The sequence below is a fragment of the Rattus rattus genome, chromosome 6, assembly GCF_011064425.1.
Source record: "Rattus rattus isolate New Zealand chromosome 6, Rrattus_CSIRO_v1, whole genome shotgun sequence".
Lineage (NCBI taxonomy): Eukaryota > Metazoa > Chordata > Mammalia > Rodentia > Muridae > Rattus > Rattus rattus.
In genome coordinates, this window is record NC_046159.1 from 32878211 (window position 1) to 32895107 (window position 16897).

General features: G+C 48.9%; 1 protein-coding gene across 1 annotated transcript in view; it reads right to left on the bottom strand.

Moving 5' to 3' along the window:
• Irak2 (interleukin 1 receptor associated kinase 2) overlaps positions 1 to 16897 on the bottom strand; it is a 57129-nt gene that overhangs the window by 36742 nt on the left and 3490 nt on the right. Inside the window, exon 2 of the mRNA XM_032905912.1 lies at positions 12135 to 12317. Coding sequence (XP_032761803.1) covers positions 12135 to 12317 — 183 coding nt within the window. The remainder of the gene's footprint in view (positions 1 to 12134; positions 12318 to 16897) is intronic.

Genomic DNA, 16897 nt, shown 5'->3' on the forward strand with positions numbered 1-16897 from the left:
AAGGACCTCTGGCCAAGAATAGCTCAGAGGTCATCAAGCTATTTGGAAACCAAGGCAGGGCAGTCACTAGAGCCAGAAGTTCTAGTCCAGCCTAATCAACAAAACAAGACTCCGTTTCAAAACAATAAACTACCAGACTAAATAAAATCAAAAGCACCTCTGACGCCCAGTGAGGTTTATGAGGTCTGAGACTCACTAAGCAGCCAAAGGTGACCTTTAAACTGCTGGATCCTGGGCTGGATAAAGTGTGGCAAACTCTTTAAACCCCAGCACTAGGAAGGCAGAGGCAGGTGGATTTCTGTGAGTTTGAAGTTGACCCGGTCTACAAAGTGAGTTCTAGGACATCCAGGGCTGCATAGAGAGACCTTGTCTCAAAAACATAAAACAAAGGGCTGGCGAGATGGCTCAGTAGTTAAGAGTACTGGCTGCTCTCCCAGAGGATCAGGGCTCAAGTCCCATAAGGCACATGGCAACTCATGCCTGTCTATAATTCCAGCTCCAGGGCTTCTGACACCCTCACACAGGCACAAATATACACAAAACACCTATATACAAAATAACAGTGATAATAATAAATTATATATTAAAACGAAAACAAAGGGGGTTGGGGATTTAGCTCAGTGGTAGAGCGCTTGCCTAGCAAACGCAAGGCCCTGGGTTCAATCCCCAGCTCCGGGGGGGGGGGGGACGAAAACAAAGAAAAAAAAAAAACAAAAACCTGGTTCTCCCGCCTCCACCTGTTGAGAGCTGGAATCCCAGGTGTGTACAGCCACACCCATTTTATTCGAGTCGGAGGACCAAAGGTTTCCTGCATTCTAGGCAAACATTACCGACTGAGCTACATTGGTCAGCCTGTAGAGCCGTATTTAAACACTCCGGAACAGTAAACGTGGGTGGGGAGCAATTCAGTGGATGCAGGAACAAACAACACAGAGGTGGGTGGTGGGAGAAATGGGGACCCCACTTCGCCTCTCTCAGGGCTCACTATCTGCCTCATCATTTGAGGAATGAGCAGCTTAGGGTTCACTCGCCTGGGAATCCCTCTACCCCAGGAAGAAAAGGGCCGTTTATCTACAGCTCTGGCCACATGTGTGTTCAGAGTCTGGGAGTTTCCAGGAGAGTGACCTGGATAGAGCCCCGGACAACAGGATGGCAAAGGTGGGGCCCAGCTCTGTCCAAGCCCCTTGGTGCTTGGCAGGCCTGCGTAGGAGGGGAATGTGATTTCTTCCTCGCTTTGCCGTAAATCCTGCCGCAGTGTACAGCTGTCTCAATGGAGCAAGAACAGCCAGAGACAGGATTCTCTGGCCAAGGTCCACCAGTTACGGAGAGATGTAAACCACCGTGGCTAAGGAGCTGGCTCAGTGGTTAAGAGAACTTACTGTTCAATCAGAAGACCTAAGTTCCAACCCAGCAGCAATGGCAGGTGGTTCACAAATGCCTCTAACACCAAGGAGTCATATATACCCTCCCCTGGCCCCAAGTGCTCAGGTGTGCACGCACACACACACACGCACACGCACACACACACACACACATGCACACAGGCACATATACACTCACGCATGCACACACACATATGCACATGCACACACATATGCACACACACACGCATGCACACACACATATGCACACACACACACACGCACACACACATGCACACATACACACATATACACGCACACATACATACACACACATGCACACACACATACACACACACACATGCACACAGGCACATATACACACACGCATGCACACACACATATGCACATGCACACACACACATACACACATATATATAGAGAGAGAGATTAAAATTTAAAAAACAATTAAGGGATGTAAGCCACTGGTATTGGTATTTCCCTGTTACCAGATGGCTCTGTCTGAACCATGCTTGCCACTATGGGAACATCTAACTCAGGCCCTGGGACATAGGGCCAAACATAACCTGGTATGATTAGGGGTTACACACCTGTAACCCCAACACTCGAGGGATGCTAAAAGAAGGCTGTCTTGACTTTGAGACCAGCCTGAAATACACAGGGAGTTCTAGGCCAGCATGGGCTACACAGTGAGACCCTTCCTCAGGAAGCCACAGAGCTAAAAAAGATGGAGGGACCAAGACAGGCCAACCCCTGCAGCTCACTGGCCAGTCAGCAGAGCTGACATGTTGAGTTCCACGTTCAGTGGGAGACACCTGACATTGTCCTCAGGCCCCCTCACACATGAGCACCCATGAGTACCCACACGCACGTGCTCACACTAGCAAACATAGCTCCTCCCCACACACAGTCCACACACACACACACACACACACACACACACACACACACACACACACACACACACAGGTTCAACTGCAACCCTGGCATCCACTTGAAGAAAATGAAACCTGAAACCCTTGTTTTCTCTGGAATCTTTTCTTTCTGCTCCACTTCCCTCAGTGAAAAGGACCTGAGGCAGGTTAACTGCTGAAGCCTTGGCTGACCCCAGGGAGGCGCAGGACTCCTCCCAGCTGCCTGAGGACCCAACACAGTAGCAAATCCCAGCACTGCTTACTGGGGCAGCTGACGACAGCAAGGCCCTTATTCTATGAACACATTCTGGAAATCCTGCCCTCCACCCAACGCAAACAACAATGCAATACTTCGGTATTTGTTTTAATTCTTGAGTTGATCCGGAGCTGGAGCGGATCCCTAAACAATCTAAAGCCATGAGCCACAAACTAAAGGACCCTGGAGCCAGGTACCCACATCAGGAACAAACATTTCACTAGACCCTTGCTTTTACTTTTCTAACTAATCCCAGGCCCAGTCTGTGCATTTTTTGTGGTTTAACATACACACACACACACACACACACACACACACACACACACACACACACACAGAGCATGCACAAAACTCTAAGGCAGAGGCAGAGACTACAGTGATGGGCAAGCAGTTGAGAACACTTTTCTTTCAGAGGGCCTGGGTTTAATTCTCAGCACCCACGTGGTGGCTTACAACTGTCTGTAACCACAACTCCAGTGAATCCGACGCCCTTTTCTGGCCTCTGTGGATACTGCACACACATGGTACACATACATGCATGCATGCATACATACATACATACATACATACATACATACATACATACATAGAGGTAAAACACTCATACACATAAGCAATAGCCATGGCTGTTCCAGAACAATCTCTGTAGAGAAAGGCTGGCCTCAAACTCAGAGATCTGCCTGCCTATATAACAGAGTGGCAAAACCCAGCACTGTGTATTGGGGTGGGGTGGGGGACCCCAGAACTGCCAGCAAAGCCCTCATTTTATGAACACATTCTGGGAATTCTACCTTCCCAAGTGCTGGGATTAAAGGGATTAAAGGTGTGCACCACACCAACTGACTCTACATAGAAAATGTAAGAGACAGAGGCGGGCATGGCCCACCTGCTAACTACTTCATATCTTGCTGCCCAACGAGCCCATACCTGCCCATGTTTCGAAGACTCCCTGTGATCCACTCAGTTACAGTGTCAGAGACAGGGTCTCTGTTTTAGAGAAAACTCAACACAATGGCTGAGTTTTCCCAGCACTTGGGGATGGGGGTGGGAATCAACCAATTCACAAGGTGGGAAGACTCATATGCAAACGAGAAACTTGAAGGGAGGACCCCATAAGCTTCTGTGAGGAGATTCCCTTGAGGCCGAGGCCCAAAGGTGACGGGGATTGGCCTCTGGAAGAATATAGGAAAGTTTGGGAAACACCAGAGCCCGGGGGAACAGCATGTACAAAGGTCCCGAGGCAGAGTACGTTTTGATGAGTTTCATCAAAGACTCTAGAGGCTAGGCTGAAGGAATAGGCGGATGGTAGAGGCGAGGTCAGAAAACTGGGCAGGGTGAGGCCGTGTGTGTCTTCAGAGGGTTAGACAGAACCTTGCCAAATCCTCTTGAACCGATGTCACCCGGAGCTGTGACCCACTTGCCCCTCTCATATCCCAGTCTTTCTTGCAATTAGATTGAAGACATTGAAGTCTCAGGTCCCAGCTAATCAGGAACAAAAAGTCAATGAGTCTCTTCCATTGCCTCCCCTGTCACAGTGACCCCACTTCAAGGACACAGGAGCTGTCCTTTCGTATGCTGCAGCTCATCGTGGGGATTAGGTCATGCCTCTGACGCAGCTGGCTCTGACTCATAAAACTCTGAGGACGGCTGAGCCCTACACTCACAGGAGCCCGGTGACCACAGCATGGTTCACAGTCAGGGCCTGACAGATGAACCTCATGGTGCCCCAGTTTAATTGTGCGGTACATGGCCCCTTATTTGATCTCCCACCACTCTCAAAACCGACAGCGAGCAAAGAAGGATCAGTTCGGGGAAAGGAAATCAGGTGACCTGCCTCGCACTAGGCATTAGCACCTTAAAAAAATGTGGCCATCTTTTGAAGCTTCCTGCTGTAAAAATAAAGTAAACAGAGGCTTGCTTAGACACTTGTTCCTTTGACGTTTGCGACAGGGTCTCTTGTACCCCAGGATGACCTTAATGTAGCCAAGACTAGCCTTGAACTTCTGAGCCTCCTCCCTTCACCTCTTGAGTGCCACCATCCCTAAAGATGCCCATTTCTCCAAAGGGGAAAAACTGAGACCTGGCCTAACAACCTACCCAAATACAGATTGAGGTAAGCTGACCTCGGTTTGCATCTTGGCCACTTACAAGGTAAGTGACTTTGGGCAAGTCTCAGTTTCCACATCTATAAAATGGGAGTAACTAAAGGAAAAGTGCTTACTGGGACATGCTGGGTACTAAGTCCCATTATTCTGGGTCCATAGATCCTGATGTCTCAGCCTGACACAGCGACAGCTTCAAGAACGGGTCCCCAGTGACACAGGGAATGATCCTGGCCCACATTTTATTGTTTCCTGACGCCGTGAAAACAGTAGAGAGGGCAAACACAGAAACTCTCAGATTATACATGGAAGCCCCATCACCTACATGGGTGCAGCCTGGCCTCTATGGAGAGGGAGGGGCCACACTTCTCTACTTTGCTCAACAGTCCCCTGTCCACAGAGCCCCAAGCCAGGAAGGAAGTGACTCCGGCTCACATGCCCATGCCGGGGTCTGAACGGTTGGAGTTGCACAAGCCCATCATCCAGAAAACACCAAAGCTCAGCGAGGAAATCCCAGCCAGGGTCAGAACTCGGCCACTCGGCCACTCAGCCGCACCGCTCTTCCCTAATGTGTGAGGGTCCCATCCCAGCACCCACAAGAGATCCGCAAGGGGGGAAAACCTGACAGGAAGATGGTGGTGGCCGATGGGAGAGGAAGGCTTAACCACCTCTCACATCCCTTCAGGCCAAGAGTCTCCCCTACTCGGTTGACAGGCAGAACCAACCGCACAGCCACATGGGGACCAACACATTTTCATAAGATAACATTTGATAAGTTGGCCTTGTCAACTTGGTGGGATTTAGCGTCACCACGGAGACAAACCTTTCTCTGGGCGCATCTGTGAGGGGTTTTCCAATATAGGTTAATTGAGGTGCAAAGGTACATCAGCATGTTGGCAGCACCGTCCCTCGGGCTGGGGTCATAGATGCATACACAGGAGCTGGACACCAGCTCTCATGGCTGTGGATGCAGTGTGGCCAGCATCCCAGATCCCAGGGCTAAGACTCGAACTCAGAGCCAAAAGAGTCCTTCCTCCTTCCCTCCCCTTCCTTCTTTCAGTTGCTTTTGTTGGGATTTTGTTTCAGCACTGAGAAAAACTGCTAATACAACAGTAAACACACACACACATACACACACAGACACCTTTAATCCCAGCACTTGGGAGGCAGAGGCAGGCAGATCTTTGAGAGTTCAGGCCAGCCTGGTCTACATAGAGAGTTCCAGGCCAGTGAGGGCTCTGTTACACAGAGAAGCTGTGTTTTGAAAAAAAAACCAATAAAATAATAATAGTAATAATAATAATAATGTGAAAATAAAAGCAAATAGCAGGTTATGTTCCAAGGCCTGAGGAATACAGGTTTGTTCTATCAACAGAGAGAGTGTTGAAAAAGGCGGGAACACAGCCACAACCAAACAGCAGGTTTGTCTTCTCAAGTTAGAAGTGGGGAGCATGCTTGCCCAGCATGCAATAGGCCCCGGGTTAGATCCCCGGATTCCATCATCCGGGTGTGGTGGCGCACACCTGTAATTCCAGAATCTAAGAGGTTGAGGCAGGAGGATCAGGAAGTCAAAGGCTTCTCTTGGTCTTCAAACATGCCTTCTGTCCACCACAGGCTCTGTGAATACGCTGTGCCCTCTGCCTAGACATGACTAAGCAGGCCCTTCCTCCAGCTGCCCTTCCTGTCTCCCTCTGCTAGACGGCCTCCCCGCCCAGTGCTTCTTTGAGTGCATGTGTTGGTATTGGCTTTGTGTCTGTGTGTTCATATCACTCTCCATCCACCCCACTAGACAAAAGCACCAGGAGACCCAGGCTTACGCATGCAATCGTATCTGCCACTAAGCCCCATCCAAACAACTCTTCAAGGTTCCAGGTGAAACAGATGCCCAGAAGCTTGAGAACCAAAGTCGTACTAAGAACTAGAGACTGCCAGACAGGCTGTCGAGGTCCGCTCTCGCTGCAGACATGGGAGAGGTCCTGCTGGGATCACTGATTGCTGGACGCAATGAAGCTTTGCCATGGACTGTGACTCTCTCTTCCATCCTAGCAACGAATTGTGGGTATACTGGCAGGAAAGGGGGTGCAGATAACCTCTATCTGGTGGAGGTCCACTGGGTCATCGGAAGCTGAGAGGGGAGAGCCACAGATTGCAGCAGACTGTGAACTAACCTAAAGAAAGTGATAGACAGTTATCAGGGCTATCACTCTTGGGGAAGGGCACGTGTGGGAAGACAGTTGTATGGAGACATCCAGGTGGACGAGTGGGAAGGTGTGTGAGATGTTATCTGTCCCTGGAACACCTACTTCTCCTCCAGAGCAACAAGATGCTTTTGCTATGTATACCTTCTTCCTGCATTTCCCAGACTCCCTTGCAACCAGTCATGGGAGTTCTGGCCAATGCTTTTGAGGGAAGGTTAGACATGCAACTTCCTGGTCGAGCCTTAGAAAGACAGGAGCACACCCACCTTTCCTTCTTGTCATCTTACATACGAAACATGTGTCCCTGCCATCCCGACGCAGGACACCCTGGAACTGCATTATCTGCACTAGAGAGCCTTGGATGTCACTGGTGGAGAAATGTCCAAGGCCCGTGTGTGTGTGTGTGTGTGTGTGTGTGTGTGTGTGTGTGTGTGTGTGTGTGTGTATTGGAATACACACGTGGGAAGGCCAGAGGAAGACACCAGGTGTCACTTTCTATCTTATTCCCTTAAAGCAGTAGTTCTCAACCTTCCTGTTGCTGGGACCCCTAGCCATAAAATTATTTTTTGTCGCTACTTTATAACTGTAATTTTGCTACTGTTATAAGTTATAAATGTGTTTCCTGATGGTCTTAGGTAACTCCTGGGAAAGTGTCCTTTGATCCCCCAGAAAGGGGTCTCACCCTAGAAGTCGAGTTCTGCCTTAGAATCTCTCACTGAACCTGAAGCTCATGGCATTTTGGGCTAGGCCTGCAAGCCCCAGGAGTCATCTTGCCTACACCCAGCCTCCTCTGAGTTTATAGCACCTGCGGCCACACCCATATCTTACTCAGACGCTGGACACGGGAACTCCAGTCTTCACCTTTATTCAGTAGAGAGCTCACCACTGAGCTTCCCCCCGGTTCAGTTTATTTGATTATTTGAGACAAGGTCTCCTTATACATCCCAGGTTAACCTAGAACTCACTACCCTCCTGCTTCACCTTGTCCAGTGTTAGGGTTAACAGACATGTGCTAGCATTCAAGGCCCAGCTCGATTCTCTAGGTCTCTGTAGCCCACCCCGAGTGAACAGAGCCTGGAGTCTGTCAGGGAGAGCATGAAGAACAGATGGGGAGTGTGGAAAAGGTTGTGCTGGGGAAACCGATCCCTGTGATCTGCCTCTGCACACATTTATTCTAGTTCTTGTCGGATTTCATGTCTAGCAAGTTAAATAGTGACCTTGGCAAGTAAAGCTGAGAAAAAGTAAAGGAATAGAAACCCACGGATCCGTTCCGCCTCCCCAGACGTCGGTTTCGAGACAATGAAAGTCCAGCTACCGTGAGCCTGAACTTGGCTCCTATGTAATGGTCACAATTATGTAAGGCCACAATTCTTCGATGCAGGGAGTGTTTACTGAGACACCACTCAACTCTATGGAAGCTGCTGGGTGGCTGGGACATTTTGTTTTTGGTGCTGGGAGCCCAGATCCTTGCCCTGACAAGCGCTACACCCATGCAGGACATCTGTTGAATACAGCTACCTTCAAATCTGTCTCTAAGAAGTGTTTAGGGGGGGTTGGGGATTTAGCTCAGTGGTAGAGAGCTTGCCTAGCAAGCGCAAGGCCCTGGGTTCGGTCCCCAGCTCTGAAAAAAAAAAAAAAAAAAAAAAAGAAAAAAAAAAAAAAAAAAAAAAAAAGTGTTTAGGGGTTTGGGGGTGGCTCAGCAGTTAAGAGCACTGGCTGCTCTTGAAGAGGACCAGGGTTTGATTCTCAGCACCCACATGGTGACTCACAAGTGTCCCTAATTCCAGCTCCAGGGGATCTGATGCCCTCTTCTGAGCTACTTGGGCACAGCACACATGTAGTGCACATATATAAATGTAGGCGGAACACTCATACGCATAAAATAAAAATACACAAATCTTTTTTTTTTATAAAAAAGCAAGAGAAAGAAATGTGTAGGAGCCAAGCATAGTAGCACACGTCCTCAATCCCAGCACTTGGGAGGCAGAGGAAGGCAGATCTCTGTGAGTTCAAAGTTGGCCTGGTCTAGATAGCGAGTTCCATGCTGCCAGGCAACACGATAAGACTGTATCACACCACACCCCACATTCCCCACCCTCCCCACATATATACACATAGGTAAACAGACACACACACACACACACACACACACACATTAGGGGGCCTAAGTGTGTTGTCTGGCATGTATGAAGTCCTAGGTTCCATTCCCAGAAAAAAAAAAAAAAAAAAAAAAGGAAACAAAAAGTGGTGAGTAGAAGTCAGTTTTTCAGGTTAACTGCAGCGGGGCCAAGTAATTAATAAATAGACAAAAAATAGCTTGGTCTGGAGAGATGCTCAGTGGTTAAGAGCACTGACTGCCCTTCCAGAGGTCCTGAGTTCGATTCCCAGCAACCACATGGTGGCTCACAACCATCTGTAATGGGATCCGATGACCTCTTCTGGTGTGTCTGAAGACAGTTGCAGTGTACTCATATAAATAAAAATACATCTTTAAAAAAATAATAAATTGCTTGGTTAGAAGAGGGGCTCAGAGCATGCCTAACGCAGGAACTTGAGGGCCTGCACACAGGCCCTGGTTGTTCACCTCTAGACAACTTTTTCCCCCTCTATTAAGAAATCAGCAGGGGTTGGGGATTTAGCTCAGTGGTAGGCGCTTGCCTAGGAAGGCAAGGCCCTGGGTTCGGGTCCCCAGCTCGAAAAAAAAAAAAAAAAAAAAAAAAAATCAGCAGGGTTGGGGATTTAGCTCAGTGGTAGAGCGCTTGCCTAGCAAACGCAAGGCCCTGGGTTTGGTCCCCAGCTCTGAGAAAAAAAAAAAAAAAGGAAGAAATCAGCGAGTGTGAGAAAAGGGAAGTGGGTTGCCTGAGGACATGCTGCAGGGGTGAGCAGTCAGAATCCCACAAGGATGGCCAGGGGACAAGAGTAGTGGGGACTGACCTCGGGTGGTTTGGGCTAGAAGGACTAAACAAAATAGAAATGTTTTGGGGAAACTGGGGATTGGGGGTGGTGGTGCATAAACCGCAAACAGAACGGTCTGGCCTGAGAAGGGTCCTAAGCAACCAAAAGCCAGGGGGTTTCCGTGGGAGAGTGGAGCACTGGGCCCTGGATCCAGATGAGACCCCATGGACTTTGGACCCTAGGACCTCAAGCCATATGTCTATTATTTACTTGTTTGTTTTTTAGATGGGGGCCTCTGTATGTAGCCTGGCTGACCCAGAATTTATAGTTCATCTGCCTCTGCTTCCTGAGCACTGGGATTAAGTGCATACGATTGAGCTTGGTACACGGGTGTTTCTTTAAGTCTGGTACTTCTGCCTTTGTTGACCTCCACGATTTTTCCTAGATTAGTCAATGATCTCTGCTGTCAGTGGTCGTGGAGTATGGCCAGGAGCCTCTGGGGTTCTCCCTCTGTTTTCACACATCTGATGGGACACCATCCCTTTGCCTGGCCCAGCTAATCTGCCTCCCCAAAGAGGACCAGCTGTAACCACACTGTGACCGCACACGAGCTGGCAGCTCTTCCTTACCCTCTGGGGACCCTCCCTCGTTTCCTCTGGAGTCATTAAGAGTTTATAATTAGTTCTTTTAAAATATAAAACACTTTTTTGAGGCAAGATCTCATGTAGCCCAAGCTAGCCCTGAACTCATGTGGCCAAAGCTGGCTCTGAATTCCTGACCCTCCTCCTCTCCCTCCCAAGGACTGGACTTCAGACATTTGCCACCATACCAGCTAAACATTATCATTTCTTAGCATCTGCCACATTTCAGGTTTCTAAGAAGACAGAGAAACCAAAATTGAGGTCACAATCCTTGGGGGGGTTGGTCACAATGATCTAATGAAATGCCTCCTGGTTCCAGTGGTCACAGGGACCCCAGGCTCCAAGAATCCCAGAGAGGGCTCTGCTCGGCATCCAGCCTGCCCCTTTGCAGGACAATGGGAGGGTCTGAGCCTTTGAAAGGAAATTCTCCCAGGTCACTCAGCCATATCTTGCCCAAGGCCTCTCTGACTGGCCCTCAGGGAATGGGGATGAGGAATAGTGATCTGCACATCTCAGAACAGGACAGGATCAGTTCCAGCCAGTTCTAAAGAGTTGTGAGCCCTGTCCAGTCTGAGGGAAGGACCTCGAAGGAGACTGGAATGAGACTGGGAAGTCAAGTACAGAGAACAGAGACAGAAGCCAGGGGAAAGCCATGGCCACCAGGTAGGGGTTTGGTTTGTGAGACAATTTCTGGGAATGCAGAAGCAAGCCTGCTTGGAACAGGCGCCTCCTATTTAAGCCCCAAAAGGGAAAGCTGTTGTATGTTAACCATAGGTTCCCACGCACAATAAGTCCTAGTTACCTGGTGGCTGAAGAATAGACATAGTCCCAGGGTAGCCCCGAAAGCCCATGTGTGAAGCAGCTCTGAGGCTGGGGCTCTTGAATCCCTATCCTCGCTCTAAAAGAAAGTTTAGGGTCATCCAGGCAAGTTCGCACCCTGGGTCTGCTGGCAAAGAAGGCAGCCATTCCCATCCCCACATAGGTCAACCTCAGAGCCCACATGGGGTCTTCACAAGTCTCAGGTACTCCATCTTTCTTTTCTGTAGTACTGGAGTTGGAAGTCAGGGTCTTACACATGCTATGTAGTGCTCTCCCTTGAGCTGCGTCCCCAGCCCCAACAGTTTTTTTCCACCCTTCCAGGACGTTCTCCTGGACCAGCCGTCCCTGACCACAGTCCTTGGAGGCTTTCCTACCCCATAACTTTTATCTCTCCATCCATTTATTCTCCCTTCTTTCCTGCTGCTTACTGTCTCCTAAGCGTCTCCCCGATATTTTTTTAAGTTTTTAAAATTTGCGTGTTTGTGCGGAGAGGTACAACTGCCGCAGCACATGTGCAGAGGTCAGAGGTCAACTTTTTGGCATCTCTCCTTCCACCCCGTGGGCCCCAGAGATCAAACTTGGGTCACGAGGCCTCAGCAACATGTGCCCTTACTCCCTGGCCTCCAATATTTTTTAAATTACAAATGAAAGTTTTTAGATCTGTGGCTAGTCAGTGTTTCTCCTGATAAACCCAGTGCCAAGTATAACACATAGTAGGCCTGTTATATGTGGGAAATAAATGACTTGGTGTGTGAGTTTTAACCTGGGAAAAAAGAAGGGTCCTAGCATTGGGGTGAAACTCAGTGGCAGACAGTTCACCTGGGCCCACTCAGTTCCACCCACTGTACTGATAAAAGATCGATAATGTCTTCTCAGACACACAGCCCTTGCTGAGTGAGACTCCCCTGGGGACAGATGGTTACTCACAGCTCAGGACAATCTGGGCAGCTCGGTAGAGTTCCAGGTGACACAGGAGGTCCACCAGCTGCTGGACAGTGGCCTGCCGCATGGACCACCACCATAGCAGCTCCCGGGTGATGCTCACCCCCTGAACCCTCTCCATGGACTTGATCTTCCTCAGCTGTGTCAGGTCTGTGATCACATAGGAAGCTGGAAGGCAAGAGAGGATTCCGCTTAGAGCTGGAGGCACTGCCTCAAGGGAGAGTCACTGTTCCTCCCTGTCAACGTGGCTACTACATCAGAAGGATGAAGATCTTAGGAGTTTGGGAGCCATGAACCTCTGTAGTTTCTTTGCCAGCATAAGCCTCGGTGGGGAGCAGGACCCCAACAAGTGTCCCCATCACTGCTGCCTCTCAAATGGAGAAACTGGCTGGCTCAGGGCAGCAGGGTAGGATGCAGAGGAGTGGAGGGCAGCAAGGTAGGAAGGCCCTAAGCCTTAGGGATGCCCTCCCCGTTCTTGCAGGACCCCAACAAGTGTCCCCAGATGTTGTTCCCTGAGCCCCTGGCTCACTAAGTCTCAACCCTGGTCGGAAAAACTAGTATGTCTATGATCGATGAGTGACAAATGGTAGAACTGTCACAGGAACCAAGACGGCCCATGGGGTTGGCACCATGCTAACTCTGAAGCAGGGGGAAGAACTGCAAGGAACTATGCTGGCAATAATACTAAATTATGCTTTCCTTCTCTTATCTTGTTTTTGATACAAGGTCTTGCTGTGCAGTCCAGAGCAGCCTCCAATGTTTTTGTTTTTGTTTTTTTGGTATAAAATAGATGGAAAAGACACACTGTATCCCACCCTCCCAGGTCAACTCCATCAAGCTAAGTCCTCTAGGCCTTCACACAGGTGCTGGCTTTACACAGAATTTGACAGACAATAGTTAAGGCCTCTCCTATTTATTAATGCTGTAGTTCAAGCATCTCCCAGTTGATCCAGGCGCCTCATAAATGGCTACTTTTTAGTTGCATTACTGTTTGCCAAGCTTGATGGTGAATGCCTTTAATACTAACGCCCTGGAAGCAGAGGCAAGAGGTCTTCAGTGAATTTGAGGCCAGCTTGGTCTACATAGTGAGTTCCAGGCCAACTTGGACTACATAGTAAGACCCTGTCTTAAAATTTTTTTTTATCAAAAACCATTAATTTATTATTGTTTTTATTGGCATGGTGCTGGGTACTGAACCCCGAGACTCATCCTGTGTAACCTCACTCTGAGCTTTGCTGTCTAACCCATAAGGGATTTGTCAGTTTGAGTGAACGAACTTTTGTGTTTTGAAGAACTAGGCCTCAAAACTAGGGCCTCATGCATGCTAAACCACTGAGCCACACTCCCAGCTCTTTTTTTTTTTTTTCTTTTTTTTCGGAGCTGGGGACTGAACCCAGGGGCCTTGCGTTTGCTAGGCAAGCGCTCTACCACTGAGCTAAATCCCCAACCCCCACTCCCAGCTCTTAAATGGCATTTTTTAGTTGTTTAGGCAGGAATCTGCCTTCTCCTAGCTCAAGTGCTAGAATTAAACGCATGAGCCACCACGACCAGCCTTGCCACTTAGTTTATTGACATAGGAAAGCATGAGAGAGAGAGAGAGAGAGAGAGAGAGAGAGAGAGAGAGAGAGAGAGAGAATGATGATTCGACTTCAGGGTGGCATGAAGAAGAAACACCAGCCAGTGCGTGCAGGAGACCCTCGGCCCCGTCCCCAGTACAGCCAAACAAAACTGAACAAAAATGAGGAATTAAAAAATAAAAATCAGGCTGGAGAGATGGCTCAGCGGTTAAGAGCACCCGACTGCTCTTCCAGAGGTCCTGAGTTCAATTCCCATCAACCACATGGTGACTCACAACCACCTGTAAACAGATCTGATTCCCTCTTCTGGTGTATCTGAAGACAGCTATAGTGTACTTATATATAATAAATAAATAAATCTTTAAAAAAAATAAAAATAAAAATCACAGAACAGGAATGTATGTGAACACAGAGTCAAGTGGCTGGGGACTATGAGTATACTCTGCTGGTGTAGCGCTTGCCTCCCGTGCATGAGGTTCTGGGTTCGAGTCCCAGCACCACCAAAGAAAAATGCCATTAAGCATTAAACACCAGACCAGGATGAGCTCTAGAGTAAACAGCTAACCCCAAAAGTCCATGGAGCTTTTCTGTTTGGAGTATGAGCTTGGGAGGACAGAGCCGGACACAGGGAGAGCTAAGAACTCTGTAGGACTATGGAAGCCATCAGAGCCCAGATAAATACAACAGTCCATACACTGTCAGTCCCCTCTGGATAAATGAGGAAGGACCATAACATTCTCCCTCAGAGAGAGTCGCCAGAAGTGCCCTGTAGGAATGGAAAGTTCCAGAGTTTCAGTTTTAGTCACTGGAAACTCCACATCAGATTCCTAGCCAGCAGGAAGTGATTTAAACAGGCTCAGAGTCCCCTTCCAACTGTTCACAAGGAGCAAAGAGGAACGTGTGACGTGACGTCATATCAAAGCTAGCCCCGCAAGGACACTGGCAATAGTGGGGCTCCGTCAGCCAGGGCACCAGCCAGAGCTTAGAGCCTCTGTGAATTTCAATTTCCTCCCAAGAGAAACAGGAAGTGAACTCCGTCGTGCCTTTGAAAAGGGACAGTTTAGTTGAAGCCGGTATCTCTTAAGGTACTGATCCATTAGCACTGCACCCAGGGGTAGGACAAGCAGAGATGGAGGGAGGAAGGATTCAGTCACTGACAAGGGCCCCCACTAGTCCATAACTCTTATTAATCTGGTCATTATGGAAGAGAGAAAATCAAAGCCCTACCTAATAGACTCGAGGAACCCTACTGGCTGCTTTCAGGCAACTCAATCTTCCAGACTTTCCCATGTGTGGGAATGCTACTCTTCAGGTCTGGTGTCCCACAAAAGCCCCTATGCTAAAGGCTTGGTCCCGTTTAGAACCTGGAGAGGTAGGAACTTTAAGATGAGACCCAGGGGGAGTCTCCCCAGTACTCAGAGATGTGCTCTCAGTGGGCTTATGGGAGTCCAGCCCCTTCCATAAAGAGGCTTTGTCATGAGACATTGCCACAGGTGCAACGCAGAATCAAGAGACTACATGCTAAAATCTCCCAAAATGTGCTTTCTTCTTTCTAAGGCTATTGATTCCCTAGGGTGTTAGTCATAGTGCCTGAGAGCTGACAGACACAGCATGTGAGCAGCCCTGGTTCAAATCCCCCCAGAATTTGCTGTGCATTTAGCAAAGGCCTATCACCTTTCCCAGAGCCTCCGTTTCCTCTTAGGCCTCATGGGTGACTCCATGGATACGATGAACTCTCTATTCTGGGAGATTTGAAATAGCATTTGGCAATGTGTTATATTCACAGAGAAACCATTGTTTCATGTTGATTCCTGAATCCTGGGGAAAGCTTACCCGTCTTTAAAGTCCTCCAGAACAGGGGCAGCCCACCCTCCTGAAATGACCCACCCCAGGGTCGTATGCCCCTCTCCTGACTGGCCAAAGTCGTCCTAGTAGGGCAAGGGAAAGCACTGTATTCCTTCAGCTTCTTACAGATGAATGGCTCAGAAACACAGTCACTTGCATGAGGTCACACAGCTAGGCAGTACACAAAGGCTGAAATGCGCAGTGAGCAAGGAGAGAGGTGCAGTTAAGGGGCTCCTGCAGGGGTCCCTGTGCACACTCCCAGGTAGATGACACTTAGGAACCCCATTTTACACAGACTCAGACAGATACTACAAGTCTTCTCCCCAAGAGCAACTGAGCGCAGCTCTGACCACAGAGAATCAATCAAAGGCAGATGTCTACCAACTGATCCAAAGGAGTGTGCAGTTGTGGCTGTGGGTTTTCTAAATCGTGTTAGCTTTTCCCACACTCCCACACAGTCTCTCCCAGGACCACAGCACAAGATCACTTTTGCTAGACTGACTCAGCAGCCTAGACTTCGGAATAGAAGGACAATCCACATTCTCCCTCCTTTGGGGGCCAGGAAAACCAGAGTCCTGAGACCAGTTGCCAGCTGCACAGGGAGGGCTAGCCTTGGCCTCACAGCAGCCTCTGGGCTGAGAAAATGCAGCCACCTAAGGTTGGATCATAGGCAAAGACCAGGTCCAAAGGAAGCCAGTAAGGTAGAGGCAGGGAGGATGAGGGGTGTGTGTGTGTATAAGAGAGAGAGAGAGAGAGAGAGAGAGAGAGAGAGAGAGAGAGAGGCACTAGAACAAGGGGTACAGCTCATTAATGGTGTACATGCCCAGCATTTGAGAGACCCTTGGTTCCATTTTCATCACTGGAAAGGGAGGAAGGGAGAATAGGAGAGTAAATGAGAAAAACGGGAGGGGTGGGAAAGAGGCAGGAGGGAGGGGACGGAAGGAAAGTGATTCACAACTCACATACAGTACAACATGAACGACCCCTTAAGACTCACTAAATGACAAAGCCATTCATAAAGGACAGTGCACTTGAGATGGTCCCACTCACATAAAATGCTACAACAGAAAACACCTAGAGCGGAGGGGGCAAAGGTGGGGGGGATGTATGGTGTGGTGGGGGGGGGATGTATGGTGTACACAAGAGTGTGTGCGATCATAGCTCTGTGAATGAGTTAAGGGCACTGAGGCGCTCTTTACATGTGTGGATTATGTGATGGTTGATCATGGGTTTGCTTGTTTGTGAGGCACTCTTTACATGTGTGGATTATGTGATGGTTGATCATGGGTTTGTTTGCTATTTATTTGTTTACCATTTGCTTGCTTG